General features: G+C 33.2%; 1 protein-coding gene across 8 annotated transcripts in view; it reads right to left on the bottom strand.

Annotated features, from left to right (window-relative positions):
- Nucleotides 1–562: 562 nt before the first annotated feature.
- Nucleotides 563–27,658, bottom strand: part of LOC143258395 (ribosome biogenesis protein bop1) — a 39,230-nt gene continuing 12,134 nt past the window's right edge. For 2 of the 8 annotated variants that reach the window (XM_076517277.1, XM_076517327.1), the window contains exons 2-18: nucleotides 22,657–22,784; nucleotides 20,480–20,620; nucleotides 19,487–19,638; nucleotides 16,408–16,525; nucleotides 15,914–16,015; nucleotides 14,718–14,819; nucleotides 14,344–14,448; nucleotides 12,618–12,779; nucleotides 10,321–10,401; nucleotides 9,589–9,658; nucleotides 9,015–9,147; nucleotides 7,789–7,886; nucleotides 7,371–7,567; nucleotides 6,259–6,436; nucleotides 5,297–5,381; nucleotides 4,637–4,744; nucleotides 563–3,141 (exon numbers count right to left, since the gene is read on the bottom strand). In XM_076517277.1, the coding sequence (XP_076373392.1) occupies nucleotides 2,988–3,141; nucleotides 4,637–4,744; nucleotides 5,297–5,381; nucleotides 6,259–6,436; nucleotides 7,371–7,567; nucleotides 7,789–7,886; nucleotides 9,015–9,147; nucleotides 9,589–9,658; nucleotides 10,321–10,401; nucleotides 12,618–12,779; nucleotides 14,344–14,448; nucleotides 14,718–14,819; nucleotides 15,914–16,015; nucleotides 16,408–16,525; nucleotides 19,487–19,638; nucleotides 20,480–20,620; nucleotides 22,657–22,784 (2,114 nt within the window). In that variant the 3' untranslated portion in view covers nucleotides 563–2,987. Of the gene's footprint in view, nucleotides 3,142–4,636; nucleotides 4,745–5,296; nucleotides 5,382–6,258; nucleotides 6,437–7,370; nucleotides 7,568–7,788; nucleotides 7,887–9,014; nucleotides 9,148–9,588; nucleotides 9,659–10,320; nucleotides 10,402–12,617; nucleotides 12,780–14,343; nucleotides 14,449–14,717; nucleotides 14,820–15,913; nucleotides 16,016–16,407; nucleotides 16,526–19,486; nucleotides 19,639–20,479; nucleotides 20,621–22,656; nucleotides 22,800–23,474; nucleotides 23,736–27,658 lie in introns of those variants that run through there. The other 6 variants (XM_076517305.1, XM_076517312.1, XM_076517296.1 and 3 more) reach the window with 6 other exon arrangements.

Genomic DNA, 27,658 nt, shown 5'->3' on the forward strand with positions numbered 1-27,658 from the left:
TTTCTTTTGTGTATCTAAAAGTTGGTTAGTTTTTGATAAGCTAAATGGGCTATCTGTGTTCTCCCTATCACTAATGTCGAAAACAAATCTTTAGTGTTGTAAGCCACGGTGGCATATGTTAAAGCAAACTTGAAGCAGGAAACTTGCTTCAGTGAAAGTTTCAGAACAAACAGGTCATATTTTAAACAAGAAAATTACCATACAAGTCTGACTAAAATACAAAAGATGGTAATTATAGTTCACTTAATGTCGTACATACCACACATATGATATGTAATGTCCACATCAATATTGTCTTTCATATTCCAACTTATCTGAAGAACCCTGGTATTGAACACTGGACGTCCCAGATGTTGTGTGGTTGATTTATTGTAACATGTTTCTTCACTTTCTTAGATCCAATTTTTGTTTTATTTCTAGGCTGAACTGTAGGCCTTTTGTTAAGTATGTAAACAAAATAAAAATGTTTAAATTAAGTTCAAACTTACACACAACATTTAATAATAGATCTGCCGTTGAAACAGATATTAAAACAGAAATCTGTTGTTGAAAGAAACAAAAATTTGGGAGATTAAACAAAAGTTACTTTATTTCTTGTTTCCTTGGTAATTACAACATCATCATGGGTCACTGAACTACCTTCATTAGAGACAAGATAATTTTGATCACAAGATGTCATTTCAAAAATTAATAGAAAATTAGTCTATTTTCCTGTATTTTTATCAAGTTCATTTTTATTTATTTAAAATTCATGACTAGTTTTACCTCTGAACTAAGATGAGTCCTTCCATAATGTAAGTTATTAAACACTTCTTTCACTTGCCAACAACCCTTTCTTCATCACTTACTTGCCCAAACTGTTCAACCCATAAAAACACCACAGTAATTAAACACCACAGACGTTAAACACCACACACCACTCGTACTGTTCTTTATTTTAATAAACTGTAAAGAAAACAAAACAAAATGAGAAATACAGAATTTTAAATTAACAGAAACTGGAGATTCTGGAAAGGAGGCTTTGAAAATGGAAGATTTTTAAAACCTTCACAACTAAATTACTTGCCATTGGATTTATAGATCCACCAGCTCTGCAGTCCTTTCTGTGCCATTGGATTTATAGATCCACCAGCTCTGTGGTCCTTTCCTTGCCACTGGATTTATAGATCCACCAGCTCTGCGGTCCTTTCCTTGCCACTGGATTTATAGATCCACCAGCTCTGTGATCCTTTCCTTGCCACTGGATTTATAGATCCACCAGCTCTGTGGTCCTTTCCTTGCCACTGGATTTATAGATCCACCAGCTCTGTGATCCTCTCCTTGCTATTGGATTTATAGATCCACCAGCTCTGTGATCCTCTCCTTGCTATTGGATTTATAGATCCACCAGCTCTGTGATCCTTTCCTTGCCACTGGATTTATAGATCCACCAGCTCTGTGGATCCTCTCTTTGCCATTGGATTTATAGATCCACCAGCTCTGTGATCCTCTCCTTGCTATTGGATTTATAAATCCACCAGCTCCACAGCCCTTTCCTTGCTATTGGATTTATAGATCCACCAGCTCTGTGGATCCTCTCTTTGCCATTGGATTTATAGATCCGCCAGCTCTGCGGTCCTTTCCTTGCCATTGGATTTATAGATCTGCCAGCTCTGCGGTCCTTATAGGACCCCTTTCTCCCTCTGCCAGTATTTCTCCAAGCTCCACAAAGTAAATGCTAGTGTCATTATAATCTTGTTTTATGACTTCATTTACTGACAGACACGCTGCTCAATCTACACCTGGAACACTTATTCACCTCCTTCAACACACCTCTTATCGATACTCTTGGTTTCACTATTCTCTCTTAAAAATTCAAATTCATTTCCAAATCCGAACACCCTCCACACATTAACCAAAGAATCTTCGTGCGGTTAGGTTAAGCTGAGATATTAACCGTACACTTTAAACACCTAACCCCAATTTCGCATGAGGGGCCAAAAAGAAACAAATGTTTGAGTGCCCCTGGTTGTTTTCACAAGCTCCATAAGGGCTTGGGAGATATGAAATCAAACTCACTAAAAAGTTAGTTAGAAACCTCAAATATCCCAGTCCAATTTCTGACACTTTCCATATTTTCATCAGTCACTCCCATTAGTAAAATATCAGTAACATATCTGAACACTTCGTACTTCCATTGTGGAGCTAGCTGTTAAAATCAGGGTCTTGAAGTGACCCTGGCTAAATAACAAAACCTTACTGTTAGGTTTAAACTAACTGTGGTATTTTGGGTTGGCTTTGGCATGTTACACAATATAGATGGTCAAGCCCTCTTCTGTTCATAGAGAAATATTAGCATAGATAATCCAAGAAAATAAAGTATTTCTACCACTCGCACCTCTATTTTTCTCAATTTCTTTTTGTTTCGCTGTGTCTTCCAATTGTGTTTTCACTTTGGAATAAGGAGTATTGGTCTACAGCCCTACATCACTTTAAGAAAGAACATTATTTTACTGGCAGAATTTTGAACAAGAGATGATCATAAAATAAACTAGTCTTATGTTAGGCAAACAAATAAAAATTACTAGTGAACATTTAACAACATACTTTTCTATAATTTTTAATATCTTGAACAAAACAAACACATGACTTATGATAACATCAGAAACTACTATGTGCTCTTAAATGTTTAACGACAAGTTCTATGATTGATTTAGGAGATAAAAATGTACAACTGATACTAAAATCCAACGGATAAGAAATGATTGTCCCATGAATACACTGTACACTGACGTTCTTGAAGAGATGTTGAAATGAAAGATACAAGGAAAAAATAAAATTATTCTCTCAATGTTTTATCCTCTTAACCTTGGACACATTAGGAACCAGGTCAAGTGATATGTCTCACAATGTATTCTTCCACAGAGAATTCTAACAGTGAATGTAAAATGAAACTTCCTCAGTTAAAGGAAACCAGTTTCATTTTGACATTGATATAACTGTGAGAGTCACGTAAAGAGTCGAACAGTAGCATCTGCTCCAGAAGAAAATATCCACGGCTGGTAGGGATGGAAACAACAGTCGAAAACACCCAAATCATGGGTTACTTTATGACCACGAAGGATCTTCACAGGAACAATCAGAGGATTTTGAAGTAGGTCACTGAAAAACAGTAAAAAAATCTGGATGGTAGGGTTTTTTGTACAAACACATCAGATAAAACTGATTAGAATGTCAGGAAAATTTGTTATTATAGTCTATATAAAGTTTCATCTAACCAAGTATTTTTAAGACCACCAGAAAACAGAAACATCATCAAAGAGAATGGGCATAAATGTCTTCTTATCTGGAACAATTAGAAGATGGAAAAATCTGAAAAATGAAAGGGCAATGTTGGCAGCTTAGAGACAGTTTTTTAAGGAAAGAAATATAGTTTTATTTACTTTATGAACTTTGAATTAAACCATTTATCTCAGTATTAGCAGAAAAGAACTGAATTAATTCTTCATAAAAAGACTGTAATGAATAAACATTCAAAAAATCACTGGAAGACTGTAGGAAAGTGGGTGGAAAAGGAATGTACAGAAGGTGTGAAGGTACATGAAAAAGAAAGACGGTAATTAAGTCAAGTCGGACATAATTGATCGAGGAATCCTGAGTTAGTTAATGGGGGGAGTGAATACTGTGTCAGACTTCCGAAGCATTAAATAATAGTTGATTAATATTAAAGCAATCTCATTTACAGGTGATAAACAGTAAAGAGCTTGCTATCAACTGGTTCCTTGCCTGTGATTGTTAGTTAGAAACTAGGGATGGCGCAACACTACCTAGCCCACACACTGACAAACAAGTATCAACTATTAGAAGTCGACTAGTCCGTTCTTTGTTCAGTGCTCAACTCCTCTTGTGGGTAAACAAATAATTAATTACATGGCAAATGCTTTTAAACTGATATGCAACAAACAAAACTGTTTAGGTTAGAGCCACTGCAAATCTTGGGATCGACTTCTGGCAATTAATTAACCCAATCATTTCTGCTTACTTTAGTAAATTAGGGATTATTTTTTAAGGCCATTTGTTCAGATATATTCTTAAAAAAAATAAGTGTTTGTACTTGTTGGGTTTATACAAGTTGTACTCCTCCACAATATTGATGTTTTGTGATTGATATACCAGGAAGAAAGTACTATCAATTTGACAGTCTATTTTCTAGTCACACAAGTAAAAATAAACATTTGAAAATACTACTGGCACACATTACTGCCGTTTAACATCCATGTGCCAGATGTTTCAGAATCATAATTTGTAAACTAATCAGCTGATTCAAACATAGATCATATTGTATTATGACTTTTGTTACGTAGACACTCTTTTAGGGTTAGCAAATCAATCAATCTACGGTTAAGAAAACAATTTAGGGTTAACAAATCAATTAATTAGTGAACTTTCATTTTTACTTCACCTTTATGCAAACATTGTAACCATTCTTAATACAGACTTAAATTATGTAATATTAGATATTAATATTAAATAATGTAATATTACTAATGTTAAAAATACACAAAAATTAAAAACAAGCACACTATAACACACACACAAAAACCTTTCACAAAGCAATTAAATGATTTTTTGTAACATAATCTTGAAGAAAACTCACTTGTAAACCATTCCATGACTAACAATGACGGTTCCGTCATCAGAGGACGAAGCAAAGAGAGGATAACGACTGTGGAAGGCTACCTGTCGCAGAGCTTTCTTGTGGTATCTGAAAGTGTTGGGATCAGTAATAAAAAACAAACTTTATAATATTACAGTCACAGAAGTAAGATTCTGTAAACAAAAGTTACATAAAACTATAAATAGTTAAGGAACCGACTTACCTATCTCCATCTGTCACAAATGTGAGCTGAATTGAAAAGAAACTCCCAAATAAACTTATTTTAATAATTTTCTATTTAACAAAAGGTAATTCAGGGGAGCAGATGTGTGTAAACAAACATCTTTATGTATTTTAGGTGTCAAATATACTTTTAAAGAACTCTTAAAGGTTTTAAAACAAAAGGTTACAGAAGGGAAGGTCTAAAGTTGTTTATCACTCTCTACTGCATTAAAAATAATACTTTGAATCAACTAGATCGTATAATTTAAAATTTTCTGAGAAATTATACCCCAGAACCTCTAACTAAAATATTGGATCTACCAGGATGTTTAATTATGAAATTTTTAAAGTACATTTTTAGAATGAACGACAATGCCAGTGTAGCACTAACATATTGCTTATAAATGGCTTAAATAAATAGTTGTAATGGCCACCCACCTCACTGTTTTATATGGTTTTGTTGAAAGATCCAAATCAAACCAACTCAACTTCTTGTCGTAACTTCCTATAATGATGTTATCACCTGAAAGACAAATGATTAGTATCTATAAATCAAAATTAATGATCATACAATCCCAGACACGTTATCACACCTTTTCTATATACATGTGCTAAGTTGCTATACAATTTGTTTCTACATATACGATTGTAATTGTCCAGGATATTTGTTTAATATTAATTTTTCAACAATAATATACACATGACTGGATTATATTAGGTTATACACAAACAAAAGCATGCTTAAGAAAGACTGGAAACAAAGTAGTTATTAAGTTTAGTCGTTAATCAATTCAAGTTAATAAGTGACACTGCACAACAAAGGTTTTGTTTCTTGAACACTGTTGGGTGTTCTTTATAGATTTTTGGCTGCTGATCACAAAAATCGCATCCAAATTTGCCCATCATGTACTGTTTCATCGAAATCTTCAGTTTCACCAGGACATTGCTACAATGGAAAAACAATATCAGGGCAACTGGAATCCGTCAATGCTTGCTGACTACTGTTGGACACTGCAACGTGATGCACTGGACATTGAATACAAACGAAAATCAGGAGCAGAACACTTTTAATTATGTTGAACTTAATAGCGTATTAGAAACATAAACGCAATTAAATACGTTATTGCCAGTAAACAGTTAACTCTATTTCTCAGAGTTCCTACGTGATGAAGCAAAACCAAACTATATTTGTGCATACCCACTGGGTACCTGTCACAATCAGCAAAAACATTTCAGGAAGCAAAACTTTTCACAAAAATTGTTGTGCAGTGTAACCTAACATCACCCTAAATCACAAGGTACTTCAAAAGACAACTGTCTCGTGGCAAATGGTGGAAAACAATTAAGAACATGTAAACATTTGTTGATTAAACTATAAGCTACATTTAAAGAAACATTACCTTTAGGGTGAATGGCAATACTGGAAACCCATTTACAGTTGGTGAGAAGTTTCTTGGAGATCTCTTGTTTGAGAAGATTGTACACTCTGACATACTGCTGGGTAGCCACGAAGAAATATGGCCGCAGGGGGTGGAACAAAACCTTCTGTACGTTCCCTTTTAAACGTCGAAACGGCAACTAGATAACACAATAGAACCATCGTTAATATCGGAAGCTGCTACTCCAATGTTATAACTAAGCCAATAGTTCATGCTTTTAATCAGTGCAAATCTGGCCATTACAAGAAATACTTAGATCTTTTCATTTCTCTTAATTTGAAGTAAAACTGTTCTATAAAATGCAAGTGTTAATTTTCACTTGTTGAATGACCCCGGTTTTCTTTTGGTCACGAAGTTATACACTGATCGTGTAAAATATTACTGACAAAAGAACTATCTTATGGAATAAATGTGTACATTTGAAACTTGGGGTCCCTTCACTCAATATCTGAAAAATATGAAAACAGTTATTTTGGCTTCACCCTATTTATATTATTACTGAAATATAACCATATGATCTATATATCATGTCTGGCTACAAATCAACATAAATATTTCAGAAAAACAGATGATAAACATGAATTCTTGAAGTAAATGATTTGGATGTAAAATTAATAATAACCAAAACTAATTAGAAATTACACATGAAGGAGATCAAAAAATTATTTTAACAAAGTTGTTTATTAAAAGCACTTCTAAACAGATAGCATTTGAATATGTTATATGTAAAAACAGCTGGTATGGGTAGAGAAAGCACTATGCACAGAGTGAATAACATTTCGACCTTCTTCGATCATCGTCAGGAAGGTCAAAACGTTGTTAAATTCTCCACATAGTGCTTTCTCTACCCGTACCAGCCATTTCCACACACATAATTTTCTCTACAAATGGATTTTCTCGTCCCCACGGATTTGAATATGTCGTTCTGTTCACATAAATCTATCAACCTTTTGGTTCATAGTTACATCCAAAGACAGCAGTCCCATAGAGTAAAACCCTGCTGTAACCGAGACCTACCATAAGAATACATTTAGTGAAATGGGCAGCTAACTACCCCAACAGAAGTGACTGACCTGAGAATGTTGCTTGGACAGCTGGTGGATTACAACAGATTGATTTCTCGCTTCCAACATTACTGTTGCAAAGTAATCCCCTTTACAGTGCCACGTGACTTGATGAACACCATAAGGATGAGTCACCACCCATCTGATGCCTTGTTTCCATTTCTCACCGTCTGCAGCAGACCAGCTGGTAATTTGTTGTTTTTGTGCTAAAAATCAATTTGAAGGAAAAAAAACATGTTAAAAACAACATTTCTTTTGTAGCCCATCTCGGCCTCCATAATGTCATTCTTTTTATGGAAAATAGAGCATAATGGAATGAGAAGAAAAGAAATACAACAGCCCCTTGATTACAGAAGTCTGTTATTCACTTGATACTAAGAGAAAAACTCTTCATTACAAAAGATATGGAACTGTTTAATAAACATACCTTCCACATCTTCAAGAGGTGTCTCAAGGACATTGTCTGTGTTACTGATAACCAGTTTGTCTCCAAGACCAGGGTTAATAATATAAACATTTTCCTCCCTACGATCACAAAAGAAAGATTTCAACCAAACACAAAATTTATGGGTTATTACGTATTTCAGGGATAGTTTAATAACAAATATTGGGTTTTTAAACTCCACAGCCCGAGAAGTACATGTGTAAATCTTTAGAAACTTATCGAAAAACATGCCTTGAAAAATATACTGGTTTTAAGCTTCTAACTAATAAAATAATTGAGATTAAACATTAATACTCGTTTCTTTGCAGTCTTGTTTGATGCATGCAGGTCTATAAAACTTGAGAAGGTCAGTTGTTGGAAGATATCAATTTCGGTTATTGTAGATAATTTGACAAAAGAAAGACACTTTGTGCAGAATTTATTGGTTAGAACTAGATAAGTTTGATCTAAAAAAATATAACAGTGAAAATCTATTTCCAATATAGAGCAACCCTAATAACAATAAAGAAATTCCTGACAGTCCTAACCTTCAAATACTACAACAGATAAAAATTTAATATACAAGTTACTGGAAACAAATAATACAAAGCATATTAGAATGTTGCAGTGGAAAATGATAACTTTGTCAAGAACAAAAGGAAGAATTGTGCTGTAATATTAGAGGAGTCTGATTAACAGGTAACAAGCCAGAGACAGTGAACAATTTGTAGCATACACGTGTTACAAGGTTTCTACCTCAATTTGGTATATCTAACTATATGTACATATAACACAATCTGTCTGTTTGGCACACTGATGTCTGAAGTTTTTCCGAGAAACTTGTTGTACACATTTCTATTAAAACTGTTACATAAACATCTGTGAAGCCCTCACAGATAGTTTAAGGTTATTAACCCTTTCATATTTTACTGAGAAGCCACTGCATGGGAAAAGCATCTTTGCCGACTGGACGTATTTAGTTCATCCACATAGGAAACTCCTTCCACTTGTCCGTGACGCCAACGAAGTAATGCTTTGCGAGACACATGTACACAAGTGAGTTTCTGTATATTAAATAATCAACAAAAAACTGCTATCATACTGAGATGAAAAAAACCATTCAGCCTATAGCATGGACTCTAACAATAAAAAATAACCATAAAAATATACAGCGTTATAAAACTGCGAGTTAGCAAGTAAACTATTAGAGAATAATTCGCCGTACTTACACGACCACTGCAATCAAACAAATGGATGTGTTTGGACACCATGCAACATTTCTCACTTTCCCGTTGAAGTGAATGGTTTTCATGCATCGGCCAGTTAGGACTTCCCAGAACCTGACAGTCATGTCATCACTCCCTAAAATACATTAAATGCAGTGCTGTAACATTGCAAAACTATACTTGCTAAAACTTTCTGTGAAATATAAATATCACGTGGGGAACTGCTCCGTAAAAATATTAGCTCAGTATTTCTCAGATGTGTTTCAAACAGAAAAAAATGTAAGATGGGGAATTTTACTCAATAAAAATCTGCTAACCAACATTTAGTATTTGATGGAACTCTCTCCATTACCTACGTCTCTCCAAGAGGAATAAATATTAGACAGGAAACAATACAACAATACCTGGAACTACAACATGGGACACCATGACAGAGTATTTAAGTTATGATAGAGATATAGACGACTTTGATGTGTGTCAGAATAATTAATAAATATTGTACTCAGGGGGACAAAATCAATCAGTGTGAACAAACATCAATAACAAAACCAATTATTTCTAAATCAAACTGTTGTACCTGATGCAAGAAATTGTCCAACAGGTTCCACTGTGATACTTCTTACAAAACCTGAATGTCCAAGATACACCTAGATGTAAAGAAACACTATGAGTGAAATATTTTTTACATTTATTTTCACTGGAATTGTTCCTGCTTAGTGATTTCTTCTAAACACAATTATTATTTCACAGAAAATCATTTCTAGAATTCTTACATTTTATACAAACATTTTGATTTTGAAAATTTATTATTCAAGAATTAATAGCTAATTTTTTTTAAGATGAAAATTCTACAAGGTTTACAGGACCATTTCCTACAAGGTTTACAGAACCATTTCCTACAAGGTTTACAGGACTATTTCCTACAAGGTTTATTTAAAAAAATATTTACAGGACAATTTATTAAAAAGTCTTGATTTCAGTAAACAAGAACTTTGAGCAAAATTATAAAACATCTGGCATTGAGTATTCTCAGACTACCATCCACTGGAAGCTAACGTATAGCACAGTAATCAAACTACAAGCCCAAGTTATCTTTAAAATCAAAGAGAGTACAGACTAGTAAACATGTAATTTGTTTTAAACAACTGACTGTTGAATTCTGTTGAAATATTTATTTCATAATAAATGCAATCCTAAGAACTGTGTTTGAAAAAAAAGTTTCAAACATAAACAAACAAAAATCTTTAAAAGATATTCTGGTGTGATCCTAGTGATATTTGACCAAGTACTGAATGTTTCTAAAACTTACAATGGACTCCACAGTTGGGAAAGGTTGAAGATCCCTTGGTTTTGGAAGTTTAGGAATCAGTTCTTCAGGTTTTACTTTCACCTAAAATGAAATTTTTTACTTTAAATTTATCTGTTCTTGCTATTGAATCTTCCACATGAATTTCAAACTACAGTTTTGTTTTTAATACCATTAAATGGAGGTCGGATATTTACAGGTAACTCAACAATATTCAAAGAATCTACAAACCAAGAGGAATCTACTAATATTATTGAAGTAATAAAGAAACACTAAAAACTAAACATTCTTTACAGCCATAATTCAATAATGAACTTCAGTTGTCACGTATAATGTTTATATTTTCTAATTCCTGTTTCAAGATCACCTTAAGCCTGAAAAACCTAAAACAATTAAACTTTTTAAGTGTACAACAGACTTAGAATTATTTATTTTAATAAAGACAAACTATGTCCAGTTTCTTTGTACTTTTTTGCTCTTTAATAATATGCTGGAAATGAGAGTAAAATTATCAGGTATGACTCTACCATTCACTCATTAACAACTATCAAAGTCACAGTTTTTTTAATATTTTTCTGTTATAAAAAATACATAGTAGGAGCACATATCAAAAACAAGGTCTATCTCTGTTTATATCTCAGAACAGTTGGTTGGGTGGTTTGGTGTTTTATGGCACAAAGCAGCTAGGCTATCTGCACCAAACATCCAGTAAAAAAGTTAAATTTAGTAAAATTAATAAAAGTAAATTAAAGTAAAACAAAACCAAGTTTAAAAAACACACAAACAGTATAAAACCAATGTTTACATCTAGTCTACAACATTAAGAGAACAACCAAAGTAATACAATTCGTAAAGGACTTTCTGTAGCATAATGGTAATTATCATAACTCACCAGGAACACTAACAGGTAAGTACAAAAACCACCACCAGTCACCTGAAGTTGGCCTTCCCAGTTCTGGTTCTATGTTGTTTGATGTTATGACCATTTTCAAAAAGTAAAGGAATAAAAGTTTTAAAAAACTTGAAGCAAAATTTTAATAATAACTTGCCAGGATGACTAATGGGAAGTTCAAACAGCAGCATCAGTCACCTGAAGTTGGCCTTTCCAGTCCTGGTTTCGAGTTATTTAATGTTATGGCCAGTTTATAATTTCAAAGCAAACTAGATGAACTGTGATTTTTAAAAGGAAGCCACATTAAAAAAGGTGTAATGTATAAATTAAAATACTTAAATGACATTAAAAAGATTAATGGCCTTTAAAACTCTAAAAGCATAACCAAGGTGGACACAGTGTCACTATCACCAATAACACTGTCTAACGTTATGGACAAACCTTGGGACAGAACATGTTTTAAATGGTGCTGTCGTTGTGAATTGGAACAATGACAAGAAAGTAAAATGTGGCTTATTGTGATCTGAATGTTACACATACTACACACTGGTGCATCAGTTTCAGATAAAAGAAAACAATGAGTTAAAAAACTGTGACCAATGTGTATTCTACTTAGAACAACTTCCTCCTTCCGATCTTTATGGAAGCAAGACAGCCAAAGTCCAATAGGTTTTATTTGGAAAAGTTTGTTTTCACGTTGCACACTCCAAGTTGATTACTAACTGGAACGGAGCCGAGCCTTGAATACAGGACCATAGTCCACGTATGGAACAGGCAGAGTAGTGATAGTACCAGATAGATTTAGCTGTGGTGTCGGCAAGCTTGTTCCCGCGAATACCAAAGTGACCTGGTATCCAGAAACATTGGATAGAAGTAGATGTTAAAGAGAAATGAGCCAGTCAGTTTTGAATATAGATGTGAACTAACGTTAAGCAATTCCAGGGTCAGTATAGAACTAAGCGATTCAGTATAAATAGTGCAGTTTGAGTACTGCTTAGCTTGTCTGTGATCCAGAGCAAGAGAAATGGCATACAGTTCAGCAGTGAACACAGAAGCTGTAGAGGGGATTCTGCACATAACCGCCAAACCACAACGAACTACGACAGAGCCAACACAATCTCAGAACAGATAAACTATCACTGTTTAGAATTTCTGCACAACAGTTATTTGTTGATAGCCATCCTTGAACATGATAAGGGCAGCCTGAACATCTTCATTGTGTAATAACACATCTCTGCACAACGGTTATTTGTTGATAGCCATCCTTGATCATGATAAGGGCAGCCTGAACTAACTTCATTGTGTAATAACACATTTGGGCACAACGGTTATTTGTTGACAGCCATCCTTGATCATGATAAGGGCAACCTGAACTAACTTCATTGTGTAATAACAGGTTTTTACTTACTCTCATCTTTCTCTCACGTGGACAAAGGTACAGATCTAAACACCGTTCAAATCGTTCTTTGATTAAATCTGCATACATTGGCACCATTCTGAGGCAAGAATACTTCTTAGGAATGAAATTCAGCTTTCTCTCTTCTGGTTCTTGATTTCTCCACTTTTCTTCCTGTTTCATTACAAAAAAAAAAATAATAAAAAGAAATCCTAATGTTTGTAAAACCTAAACATAATTGAAAAATTATAAACAGCTCATTAAATGCACCAGTAATGTTTAAAGTTTTATACACTGTCTTCTTTACAATGAAAAATTAAATTCTTAAAATGAACACACTAGCACCATCTAGCTTTCAGATTTTAAATCATTTTCTATATGAAAAGATATATACGTTCCCATGAGGTGGCATGATCTTTATCATCAATCCAAGTGGGATAACAAGAGTTGCCACTATGGGAAACAGACATTCTGTGATAAAGACAAATTTATTTATTTTAACATCTACAGAGTTCCAAGTTATCAAACCATTTTCTATAAGGTCATCAGAGTAGGTAAGACCGTATTAGGTTGGAAAGTTATGGTCTGCCAATTGGATCCATCATTATGGCTATATCTATGGTCAGAAACTTGGCTGAGAAATACAGTTTAAAATATTACTAACAAACAGTGTCAGCTAACTGGTTGTTTCAACAAACTTCATTATCCAAATCATGATGAAAAACTCTTGGATAAATAATTTAGTAGTAGCATTATTATAAACAGGAAACCAACAAATGACAAAATCATCAAAATGTTCGATAAACCAGCAGCCTGCCACCATCAAATGACATACCTAAAGAAATGTTTAAAATAAATTCTTGGATCTGTTTGATTTGAAGCTGAAGGACATTTTTCTTGAAATCCAAACATTACAAATACCTTTATATTACTCCAAAAAAAACAAATGTATCTTACATTATTATCATGAGTGCAAAATTACATTAATATGCAACATGATGTCTGTATGTATCAGCAACTCATTCTGTCCATCACTTCCTGATCACCGTTAAATTATCAGGGATCATCATTGATTCTATGAACTGTTATTTATTTTCTCATTTTTATGAGTTTAAGTATTTAACCTGTTTAGTGCCGTAGACGAGATAACTCCTCCAAGCCGATTGGTAACACAGTGCCACGGACGAGTTAATTCGTTCACAATAATATCTAACTTCAACGCTAGATGTCAGCACCATACATGCATTTAACCTACTTACATATTGTTTCATTTTCGATCCAAAATGGCAACACGAAAAAGGCAACAAAATGAAGAAGCGTTAGAATTGTATCACAGCAGCTGTAATACTTGGCAGTCAACAGGTTAAAATTGCCTTCCAGCAATAGATTAAACACATGCAGCAGATGCTCCCTGTGGAACCTGCATACTAAACACCATGTCTGGCATAGGTACTTCTACCACCATGATTTAATCTCAATAATAAGGGACCCCCATCTTATGGAGGTTTGTGTCCTTTGGCACAAAAAACACTTGTATTTTGTTTTTCTACACAAAACCAATATATAAGATTCATCTGATAAACATGGTGGCAATGACAAATTAGAAGTTAGAAATAGTACATTGTGAAGGAAATTGCTCTAAACATGTGTCAATACACAAAAGTTATAGTTTGGAAGTAGAAAGAAAGTATATATCATGTTACAATAAACGATTAGATATCATTACTGTTCTACTCACTTCTTCTTTGGTGAAGAGATACTCGGGTGGTGGATTATATGACTCTTCATGTCCAGGAAGTTTCATCTTTGGTGCAGGAATGTGATGTTGAATTCTCTTTGATGTCTGTCAGTAAAAAGATAAATAAATTCTAAATATAATTAATCTGAAATGTTACAATGCTAGTCCAGTATCTCTTCAGATGTTATAGGAAACAGAAAATTGCATTTAAATTCCGACTTACTTTTGTTTTGCCTCCAAAGATTAACTCGCTAACCAGGACTAAACTCAGCCCCATGATCCTAAACTGGTCAATCTGTAGTTTGCTTCTAACTTTATAATTTCATCTTGTATTACATTACTTTCAAGTTTATTTAAGCACAACAGAAACATACCTGGTCATCTTTATCCCACAACATGTAGAACTTCTGGGAATCATCCCGAGGAGGAACTGGTTTTATCCATCCCATTTTGATAGCATGCACCATCTTAGCTACCTAAATACCAAAAAGAAAATCAGTGTTTTATTCTTTAATAGGTATCAGCCAGCATAATAATTCTCACACTGACCAAAACATTGTACTTTATCTAATTCACCTGTGGTTTGTTAAATAAGAAACAAAACTCAAATCATTTTGTCTTTCAGTACAAACATGAGATGCTTCAGTGAGACTTGAAACAGATATAAGTATGTATAGGTTATCCAAAGTGTATGAAGAATGATCGCTGTATTCTTGGATATACTACACACTAATGGTAGTGAGATTTGCATAAGTAATGTGCCTGTAAACAGTCAATGTTTTGGGTTACAACAGTTGTTTATGGAAACACACACACACTTTGTGGTGAAAGAAACATAGAAACATCATATAATACCATAAGTTGGTACAAATATAATCTATGAGAACTGGAAGGGTTAAATTGACACACACATATATAAAAATTACCTTCAAATAGAGAGTGTTGGAATAAGCCTTCCTTACAGTTACAGTTGACAACTATAATAACCTTCATGTTTTTAACATCAGAATTCATTCAAACTACCTGAATTACATTACCACACACAAGGATTTTCAAGATCTCTAACTTGGTAATGTAAATTTGATGTCAGACTATCAACCATTTATTTTACCCTCTGTTACTGATGTTGAAACAGTTCATGTTAGAAGAAAGAAAATCAGATAAAGCATACTAGGATAATACAAAAACCCACAGATATGAATTTAATAACTTCTATTACAATCTGTAAACTATACAACAAGAAAAATATTTTTTACTTTTCACAGGAATACCACATTGTGAGACTCAAACCCATACTGACTTCATCAATTTACAGGCATCTATTTTCCAGAAATATCAATACATACGATTTTTTGTGTAAAAAAGACTTGTACTCTTTACTAAACAATATATCACTTTCCTTGAAGAAACAGTAATTAAATTTGGTATTAGTCAGAATTATTTCTTCTGTACACGTGCGGCCTACTGGACCAACCACTCACTCGTAAAAGTAAACACCAATCTTAAGATGTAAAGATATTAACAGCTTTGTAGAACTCTAAATTTATCTCAAAAAGAAATACCAATTTACCTTTTCCTTTTCAATTTTCGATGGTATAAAACTTCGCTTATGTTCAGGTACATTAGTTACGGGATGAATCATTTTCTCACATGTAAAAAAATCTTCAAATGGCTGAAAAACAAATTAGTAAACAACCATACTACTGAGGTAATACAATAACATTCACTCAAATTTATCAGAATTTGAGAGATAACAAAAAGTCTAATCACTTGATAAAAAAATTACATAAAAAATCCTGAAATTAACTGTAGAATTTTTATATTTAAAAACAACTTTTAAACTCAACTTGACTAAATGTATAAGTTAGCACAACCCTCTCGTAGTTTAATTTGTTAATAAGGAAAAAAAACTGGTAAAGTTCTAGAGATACAGCAAACCACAAAAATTATTATTTTGTTGTAATAATATTTGTGTTATTATTATTCGAGAAACAAAAAAAATCAAAATTTTTTAAAATCATTTTCGAGTATAAAGTTATATATGAGCGTCAATCTCTCCCTGACCTTGTACGGATCATAAGACAAATCTGGATAACGGCTTTTCTGGATTTGTTGGATCAACTCTAGATCATTATCTGTGAGTATGACATCTTGTCCTGTTGTATTATCTCTTACTGTTCTCCTAATATAAAGATATCAACACATGCATTAAAACCTTCCTTTATGTTAGTTTATATTTTGGAAATTTGCAACAAGGGTTATCTGTACTATCTGTCCTTAATTTTGAACTGATAGACCAGAGAAAAGGTAGTTAATCTACAATATTCACTGCCAACTCTTGGGCTAAACCAATGGTTCAATTTGACTGTCACTTTTATAGCACACACACATCAAGTGTCAATGTACAAAGTGAGATTATACAGCAAAGGGATGTAAACCATGGACCTTAAGATTTAGAATCTGGCCATTCACAGTAGGCAACAAAACATAAATACAAATTCTATCAGAAACAAAGTGAAGTAATAGGCTGGTGGTAAAATTATTATTCATCCATTCATACATGCACCAAATATATATAAAAATTATTATTCATCCATTCATACATGCACCAAATATATAAAACAATTATTTTTCACCCATACATACATCCATCAAATATATAAAACAGTTATTATTCATCCATTCATACATGCATCAAATATATAAAACAGTTATTATTCATCCATTCATACATCCATCAAATATATAAAACAGTTATTATTCATCCATTCATACATCCATCAAATATATAAAACAGTTATTATTCATCCATTCATACATCCATCAAATATATAAAACAGTTATTATTCATCCATTCATACATCCATCAAATATATAAAACAGTTATTATTCATCCATTCATACATCCATCAAATATATAAAAGTTATTATTCATCCATTCATACATGCACCAAGTACATAAAATAATTATTCATCCATTCATACATACACCAAATATATAAAATAATTATTATTGCTGTAAAATCAAGAAAGCCCATCAATCAAAAATGTTTAGAAGAAACAATGTATAACGTGAGAAACAATTAAAGTAAAAAACTAAAACTCGAGTACTACAGAACTGCACAAAAAGTTGGTAACAGCAAAAGGACACAAACAACTTTCTATCATTTGGCTATTTTACTGTAATACAGCATGTCAAAACATTATGCGACACATTACAAATGTAAACAAAAAGAAATAAAAGCCATGACCTTACATGGTTTGTTGTAAATGAAGGGTGTGGGATATATCGCACACACACGCCACTCGTGATAAATAAACCTCTATAGCTGTTGACCACAGTGAACTTCTACACCTGTGTTGACCACAGTAAACCTATATGTCCATGTTAACCACACTAAATCTCTACACCTGTGTTGACCAGTACATCAAGAATCACAAAAACTAATTCATCAGTGACCTGTCCAGATAAGCAAATTTTGTCCTGTAGATGATACCCTTTATATAACCCCTGAGGTAAATGTCTAGTGAAGCAATATCTGACAGATGTACAGACCAGGGTATTGTCTTCTGACAGATGTACAGACCAGAAGATTGTTTTCTGACAGATGTACAGACCAGGGGATTGTTTTCTGACAGATGTACAGACCAGGGGATTGTTTTCTGACAGATGTACAGACCAGGGGATTGTTTTCTGACAGATGTACAGACCAGGCAATTGTTTTCTGACAGATGTACAGACCAGGGGATTGTTTTCTGACAGATGTACAGACCAGGGGATTGTTTTCTGACAGATATACAGACCAGGCGATTGTTTTCTGACAGATATACAGACCAGGGGATTGTCTTGTCATGACTTCTTCCTTTTAACACACTTCATGACTCATGACACTCAGCCCCATGTTACAAGGATTCTTAACTGGTGGATATTTTCTGTATATTTTCCACCAGAGAAGGTAATTTTATCTCTGTAAGCTGAAGGATGAAGTCTGCCTTGTTGCCACGTTTCTTGACCACATATTTGGTAACCATGCAGGCTGGTAAGTAACCCTTCTTTACCACAAAACATTTTGACAGGTATGGCAGGAGTTTTTAACATCAATCAAAGTTCTCCTTTCTCTACAGAACAAACCTGATGATTGTTCAACACAATGAAATTAACAGAATTGGGCCTAACACTAGTGTTTCATTTTGCCATCTTCCCAGACATTAATGTCACTTTGGTTACTACTTCACTATCTTAAGCAGTGTTTCTTAACCTTTGTCATTGTCTTACCCCCTGAGACTCTCCACAGTATTACCGTGACCCCTATAATAATTTTTGTAATGGTGAACTTTGCATAAAGGTAGAATAAAACAAAACAATATAAAGATCCTAATTTATTGAAAATGTTACAAATAAATGACCTTGAGAAATGCTACATGTGCTAAACAAATGTAAAATCCATGGAATTACTGAACATCATACAAAACCTACTGATTCACTCAATGTGAGGGTTGATATAATATTATATAATGAGAAAATATACTAAATACAATGGAAACTTTGATATTTAAATTTTAAGTTCGATGTATTAATATTACATAGTTATAAAAATTTAGGCAATTCAAAACGTTGTAATATATGAAAATTTTTATTCAAAATTGGACAGGTGGTTGCACAACAAACATCTCGACGGGGTTCAACTGCCGCACTTCAGCGTGTTTCTCATTGGTGGGCAGTTACATGTACTTGCCACAAAAACTACAAACTGCTCCGTGATTTCCCCAATAATTCCCAAACCTTCTGTGAACCCCCGAGAAACTTCAAATGACCCCCAGGTTAAGAACCACTGAATTCTAAAGTATCTGGCTGACACTATACCAACAGGACAAACAATGATTCTTATAAACATTAAAGTCACATTACCTCCACATATAAAATAATTTTATTTTAAAGAATTCATAATTTTTGTATTTCTTCATGATGTGTACATTTAAAAACAACCTACACATTTAAATATTCCAAAACTAAATTTTAAATTTTGGATCTGATTAGTTAACAAATTATGCTTTCTTTTTTAAAAGCTTTTCCTTCTATCTGTTTGCTCACAAAAACTTTATATACTATCTTATCGTTAGAGAAATTTAATAATTAACGCACCAGTAATTTGGATCATCCATTTTTTTCAAGAACTGATCCAGTTCATCAGAGGTCCTGGGTTTTAAGATCTTTTTCCCATCCAAATCATAACCTATATGGGGATATTCATCATACCACCTCAATGGAATATTACCTACAGTGTTTCGTAGATCCTGAAAAAACAAAATGAGAAATAATTTCTACTTGCTTGTAAATTTGACCTCGTATTTTACCACCCTATCAAGTTTGAAAGACATTACAATAAATACTTTTAAATGCAGCTCTCAAGGTTCACAGATGCATTGGTCAACATTACTACATTTGAAATTTGTACTTCTAGACTAATGGGAGGAGGTCATGGCAGGTGCTTGACTCACAGTCAGAGGGTTGAGATGAGGTCAGATCATCAGCACTGAACATGCTTGTCCTACATTGTTGTTTGTCCAGGCCAGCCACCCATACGTAAAAATTCTTAACTTATGAATTTACTGGCCAGCCCCACATTATTTAGGATTAAAGTCTTTACATGGAAGCACAATAATAAAAGGAAGTGAACTTTGTGCTCCACATTTCCAAAATATTAGTAAAATCCCTGTATCTCCATGACAATGGATTGATATATTACTTCAACTGTTGTTCTCAATAATTCTCTAGAAGAAATATGAATTATGTTTTGTAAACATAAATGTGTTGATTATATGGAAACTGATTTGTTCAAACAAGTATAATAAGTTTAAATTACCACATTCTGTATAGGAGAATGGTACTCAACACCATGAATATTACACACTTATACTGAATGTAATACTTTTATTCATGTCAATTAAAATAATTTTTTAAATAAAAGATTATTTTCTATGATACATTGTTTTATAAATTCTAAAGTTTTATTATATCAAAATAGATATCATGCTTTTTGGGAGTTAAATCCCCCTACATGAACTGGGGGAGAGATTTTCTCTCTTTAGAAACAATCCTAATTTTAAGAACTGTTAAATCAAATTAGGTACAAACCTCTTCATCAGAAGAATCTAGAGCATATTCATCAACTAGTTCCACTTTTTCATCCTTAGAACTTTCCTTTGAAATGCTTTCTCCATTTCTTTGGTCTTCAGGGAGATCTTGTAAGTTCCCATCACCTGGAACTGCACATTCCTGGTAAGAAATACAAACTATGAAATACATGTACACAATAATTCACGGTGTATCCCCAAAAAAAAAAAAATTCCCATAGCAAGATTCTCTCTTCAGGTGATAAACAGATCTGCTTAGTGATCCAATCAAATACAACCTGATTATGTCTTAAAGCACCTTTTGCTATATCTTCATGTGTTCTTGGCATGTAGGGGCTTGATACATTAAGAATCATTGAAATAATATTTTAGTAATAATTAATACATATTTGTTACTTTATTACAGTTTTTATACCTGTAGTTCAAATGGCTGTTGCTATGTTTATCAGCTGGTTGTTGACCTAACTGAGGATTTTCTTTTTAATTAATGAATGTTAAGAAAGAGAGATAAAGTGATGATGTTTGTCCATGAACTCATGCTGGCTTTCATTCCTCCTGGTGGTAAAAAGAAATTTCCAGTAAAGTCAAACAAAATTAATTTTAGTCTGTACTCAATGGTATTCAAAACTTAGCCTTATCTTGTCAGTGAAAAAAATTATGTTAGAATTACTCAATGAAGTGGCTTATGGAAACATCAAATGAACCAACATTTACTTCTAGTTAGTGATGTCGAGAAAACCCACTTGTAGAGAAAAATATATGTAAAAACGGCTCTTTTGGGTTGAGAAAATATTTTACGTAGAGGAGCAAACAACATTTCGACCTTTGACGATGACCGAAGAAAGTCGAAACGTTGTTCGCTCCTCTACGTAAAATATTTTCTCAATCCAAACGAGCCGTTTTTACATGTATATTTACTTCTAGTGTCATCAATAAATCTCAGTAGTTGAAAATGGTAAGAAACCTTTCTGCTATCTCTTATGTAGAATACAAATAAATAATAAAAAATAATCAAAATGTGTCATAATACCTTCATGTACTATATTATATTATTATATTATATTTTCATACAGAACACGTCAATATTTTCCACTAATAACCTTGGCCGCCATAAAATTATTTACTATTTATAGTAGGGACAGATTTAAGTTTATTTATTTAAGTAATCAACAGTAAATAATTTACATAAACAGTTAACAAGTAATTATCATCAGAAAATTAGTTTAATTATAGTGTTGTGTTTGAGTAAAATTTACACTGTATTATGACAACAAAAATTACACTGTAACTTGAAAATTCACAAACATTTAAAAAGTGTTTGCACTTTATGATAACATAATACAACAAATTTACCAAGTTATGAATATTCAGTTCTTCAGAGTCCAGGTTGCTACTACATGGACTATTGTGCAATTATTTTTGTAATATATAAAATTCTGAAAAGTGAATGATGTATTTTAGACTTCTTTTGTTCAATGTAACATCCACAACTTCATACAGTTCACTCACTGTTGTACTTTCATGTTGAGCTTCAAATTATCAAACTAGATAACTCATGTTACAAAATAAAGTCAGTTCAAACCCCAATAAGCATAATCAAACATTACAAGTGCTTTTAAAAATTCAACTATAATTTATTTATCAAATAATACACACATATAATGCAATTCATCAATTTGAAGACAGTGTTGTAATTCTTAAGCACTTCTTTAAACAGATGGATTTTAACACTGATTAATTTAAACACATCCATGTCTAATTTTTACCATAAAATTGTTCTAATTAAATACAGTTTTCTGTTCAGACATACACTTGTGATACCTTAATGAACAACATTACAAACAATGGCTTATTTTATACCACAAGTACAGAAGTGTTTCAATAACAGCTAAAACTAACCATCCTGATGAAGCCCCAAATTAGTCGAAGGGCTTATAACATTAAAATTGTTTTTTCAATATGTGCAGTGTCAGATCATAGATAGTCCATTGTATAACAACAAGCAAACATTTGTGAATTACCTTAAGCACTGTTCATGATATTTTTATCATAAAAAAGGCTTCACCCACAAGAGAAAGAATGATTTGAAAATTAGAAATGTGGGCATCTGGCTGGGTTGAGTTCTTGTTATCAACTCCTTTAAGACAGACAGACAGACAAAACGAGTCAATGACTTACCTGTTTATTAGAACTATTGGAATCACCTGAAGTGTCAGAATCTTCGAGATCAGAATACACACTGGACTCGGGATCACTGGATGTGTCTGGGGTTTTCTCCATGTTCAGTGTCACTACAAGTTCACCAACTATTAAAAATTCATCTGTAAAATCAGTCCTAGTTATAAAACTGAACATCATTCATATAAACATATTTTCTGAACAACTGATTATACAGCATATAAAACGTGGGCTTAACCAAGCCAGTGCTGTTTATAACAAAGAAAATTCCACACCTTTTTAACAACAATTACGTTTAATATATCTTTATTAATTACTGAAATTATTTTTTGTTCTTTATAAAAACTAATTTTATTATTATTATGTAAACCTTGTGATAAGTATGGATTTAATATCTTTACTTATACATTAAGTTGTGATACTATAACAGTAATGTGTAATAAAATCAATAAATGCAAAACATTTTTTGAAACAGTAACATTTTTAAAAAACATAAAATTCAATGAATTTTCAATTTTCTGCTGATAATTCATAATTATTACTAGTGTACAACTTCAACGACGTCAGATAACCATAAAATAAAATTGTTCAAACTTGCAATAACTAACAAGTCTTAAGTTGATTACCAAGCAATGGATCAATGTAGGTCTGTGTTCGTGTATTTATGAAAAATATACGGCCTCTTATAATTATATGTACACTTTATAAACAAATTACATTAAATGTTCACATAATACTAGAAATACTGAATGTCAAATGACGTTCAACTTGTTTGTGGGTAGCTAAGTTTGAAAATATTAGACTAGTTTACTACTTACTTCAAAACTCAATTACTAGTAGTACAAGGAAGTTTACGCCGGCTAGCGAGAGCTTGTAAGTCTAAATATTTTTACTTTAAAGTTAGGAGCCTTAAAACTAGCTTAAATTAAATTAAAAAGAAATGTTCTATAATTCGAAACTTATCTTGGAAGTCATTATTTATCAAATAAAAGTTTATATATTCCTCACATTCCACACGTGTTCACTCCATATACTTATGGTTTCGGAATATATAGGTAGAGGGCGATTGCATTGTAAATATACAGGTATAAAAATTAAATTTATAATTTTCATATATTTTACACATTTATAGTGTAACTGAACGTCATTGTTTTTGACAAATTCATTTTTTGGTTATTTGTTGTTTATTTTAAAGCAAAGCTACATGCAACTATCTGCTGTATCTACCGCAGGGAATCGAATCCCGAATTTTAGTGTTGGAAGTATGTAACTTACCACCGTCCTACTGACGAACGCTTATTAATAAATAGGGTTAATACGTGTTCTCTTGACACAATAAATAAATATAGATAAACGTAGTTAAACTTTCATTCCTTTGCTTTGTTATTTTTGAGCTCCCCGTTGGAATACCGATAGTATTTGAGATTTACAACGGTAAAATCAGGGGTTCGATTATCCTCGGGTTTGGTTCTGTTTCTTTTTTAATTTCGCGCAAAGCTACTCGAGGGCTATCTGCGCTAGCCGTCCCTAATTTTTCAATGTAAGACAACAGGTAAGACAGCTAGTTATCACCACCCACTGCAAACTCTTGGGCTACTATTTTACCACCGAATAGTGGGGTCGACCGTCACATTATAACACCCCACGGCTGAAAGGGCAAGTATGATTAGTGTGACGGGGATTCGAACCCGCGGCCTTCGGATTACGAGTCGAGTACCTTAACCACCTGGCCATGCGGGGCCTTACCCTCGGTGGACAACCATTTAACCCGAGGTGACTCTGCCGTAAGTGAATACACACATACACTTATCATTTTTAAACAACATTTATAACATGCTAGAATATCTATATATTATATATATATAACCCGTTTTGTAGGCGCAAAATTCTTTCAAGAGTTCGAGAGAAGTGGTAAATGAATATATACCCACACACAACCTGTTTCTAACGGGATGGCTGTTACTCTATACCTGAGAAATGTGTTATCTGAAAGAGATCTAATTATAAAACTAAGCCTTAGTCTGTGATTTTGTGGCTTATTTTCTGCACACATTCATCAATACACCTCCGCAGAGGGCGTTTTGTATATCTTTCCAGATATGTGTAGTTATATCTCGCGCGGCATGGCCAAGCGTGTTAAGGCGTTCGACTCGTAATCCGAGGGTCGCGGTTTTAATCCCAGTCGCACCAAACATGCTGGTCCTTTCAACTGTGGGGCGTTATAATGTGACGGTCAAATAAGATTATACCATTCAGAGGATGCACTCTTCCTTACATGGTTATTTCTGAGTAAGAAAAGGTGTAGTAACGTTATTTAATGTTACACAATTAAATTATTTATTTTAACTAGGCGATTAGTAAACATGGTAGTTCTAAGTGCCGACGTAACATGACATAAAATTATTTCTCTGTGTTTTTAATAGCATTCAGTAATACTAACAGAGCTTGCTTGTTTGTTTTTTGAATTTCCCACAAAGCTACTCGAGGGTTATCTGTGCTAGCCGTCCCTAATTTAGCAGTGTAAGACTAGAGGGAAGGCAGCTAGTCATCACCACCCACCGCCAACTCTTGGGATACTCTTTTACCAACGAATAGTGCGATTTACCGTCATATTATAACGTCCCCACAGCTTAAAGGGTGAGCATGTTTGGTGCGACCGGGATGCGACCCTCCGATTACGAGTCCAACGCCTTATCACATTTGGCCATGCCGGGCCACTAACAGAGCTTAATGTGTTAACAATATATAATAATTTTTAATAAATAAATACCATGTACACAGTAAGATACAATAAAGCAATTTATCGTAAGAACTGGGAAGAACTTAACTTTCATTGAAATTACATTGGTGTACATCATGGCTCTTGGGACTAAAAACTAACAAAGCTAGTAACACTTTTAACAATACAATTAGTACTACTTGTAGCAGCTGCAATTTTTTCGGCATTTTTGACCAAATTGTGAAATTTTGTTGAAGATCCTAAATATGACGATTTAATACAGTTGCGACAGAAAGTGTTCGTACCCCTGCGTCCAGAGTAGTTTTTTTGCTCATAACTTAAAAAGTATCACAATTAGGCTAATAAACGTATTGTATATTATAAATATTATTATAACACACATCTACATACATTTTTATGTAAATTAAACGACAAATAAACTGTTTATAAACAAATAACCAAAAATAGGAGGAGCAGAAAGTGTTTGTACATTTCAGAACGTGAGAAAAAACTGATATTCCTGGAGAAGTTTAGCTTGGTAAATAAACTACATTATATCATTCCAGAACTAGACACTGGGTTCATAATTATTGAAATTTAGCCAGCAAAAAATGTACTTCCGGCATTATCCGCTTGGTCATTATGGCAAACAGGAAACAACTGTCCAGTGATTTAAAAAAAAACGAATTATTGTAAAATACAAGTCTCCTGTGTCTCTTTCCGGTATTGCTACACAACATAATGTGCCAAAATCTAGTGTTCAAAGCATAATTGCCAAGTTTAAGCTCACAGGATCAACTGCTAATCTTCATCAGAACCCAGAAGTAGAATCAATTTATTGATTAGAAGTCATCCAGAAAATTTAATGTCTAACAACAAAAAAAACAAAATAACTTGGACGTTAGCAGATCATCATTGGTAATGAATCACAAAGGTCAAGAGGTAACATGCTCTCGGTCAGAAAAAAAACTCATTTTCTTTACAAGTATGTTAAAGTTAGTGTTATCTTGTGTGTTCTAAATTTAAAATTGTGGTGTGTTCTAAAACTGCACTCTGCAAGGGGTGTTCTGTTGCTAAATATTACAGTTTTTTGTGTGTATGATGTTAAGTAGTGCAGGTTAACCACTGGGAAACAGGTATATCGTAGTGCAGATCACAACATTTTACAATTACACTCAAAATGTATTTAAACAACTGGCCCGGCATGGCCAAGCGCGTTAAGGCGTGCGACTTGTAATCTGAGGGTCGCGGGTTTGCATCCGCGTCGCGCCAAACATGCTCGTCCTTTCAGACTTAGGAGCGTTATAATGGTACGGTCAATCCCATTATTCGTTGGTAAAAGAGTAGCCCAACAGTTGGCGGTGGGTGGTGATGACTAGCTGCCTTCCCTCTAGTCTTACACTGCTAAATTAGGGACAGATAGCACAGATAGCCCTCGAGTAGCTTTGTGCGAAATTCCAAAACAAACAAAATTTAAACAACTTTATCACTGTATACCAGTAAACTTAGTATGAGAACTGTAACATTTACTGTTTTTGTTAATTTATCACCCCCCCCCACAAAGTATTGAATTTAATGCAAATTAAAATCATTATATGCTTATTACTTGGGTAAAACAGAATTATTATAGCCTTAAATCTTGTTTGTTTATGGAACCAATAGACAAGAAAATGAATTATCACATCCTCTATTTCAGAACTTTCAAACAGTTATCTTTAATGTTTCATACTATATTATGTTTGACCAACATAAAACCAAAGTTTTAGTCTATGAAATGAAATATCAAATTACATTTTTCAGTGCGGTTTGTTTTCTCACAGGAATTTCACAGATTAGCTTGGTCGAATTTATTAAAGCTCTTATCACGTATTTAGAATGCCAGAAAATTTATGGTTTCAGCTACTGTTCCTTTTTTGGGTGTAGAACTTTTTATTTTGTGTCTATTTTAATCAATATATAACAAATCTTTATGAACAAGCAATAGTACCGGCATTATCTTATTTTTGTAAGAAATAAAGAATTTGATAGAAAATATAGAAAATAAAGATGTTTAAGTTGTACATTTAGTTGTGAAAAAGAGAAAATTTAGATATTGTGAGCTTTGTATATCTAAAAAATGTCTATATCTAGACAAATGAAATTTGGATATCGTGAGCTTTGTATATCTAAAAACTGTCTATATCTAGATAAATGAAATTTTTGTTTATTTCATTCATAATTCATGTTCATATCACCATGTTTCAGAGTGTTGAATAAAGTTGTTTTGGATATAAATAGGTGTTT

Source organism: Tachypleus tridentatus, chromosome 1 (assembly GCF_004210375.1).
Source record: "Tachypleus tridentatus isolate NWPU-2018 chromosome 1, ASM421037v1, whole genome shotgun sequence".
NCBI classification, from domain to species: Eukaryota; Metazoa; Arthropoda; class Merostomata; order Xiphosura; family Limulidae; genus Tachypleus; species Tachypleus tridentatus.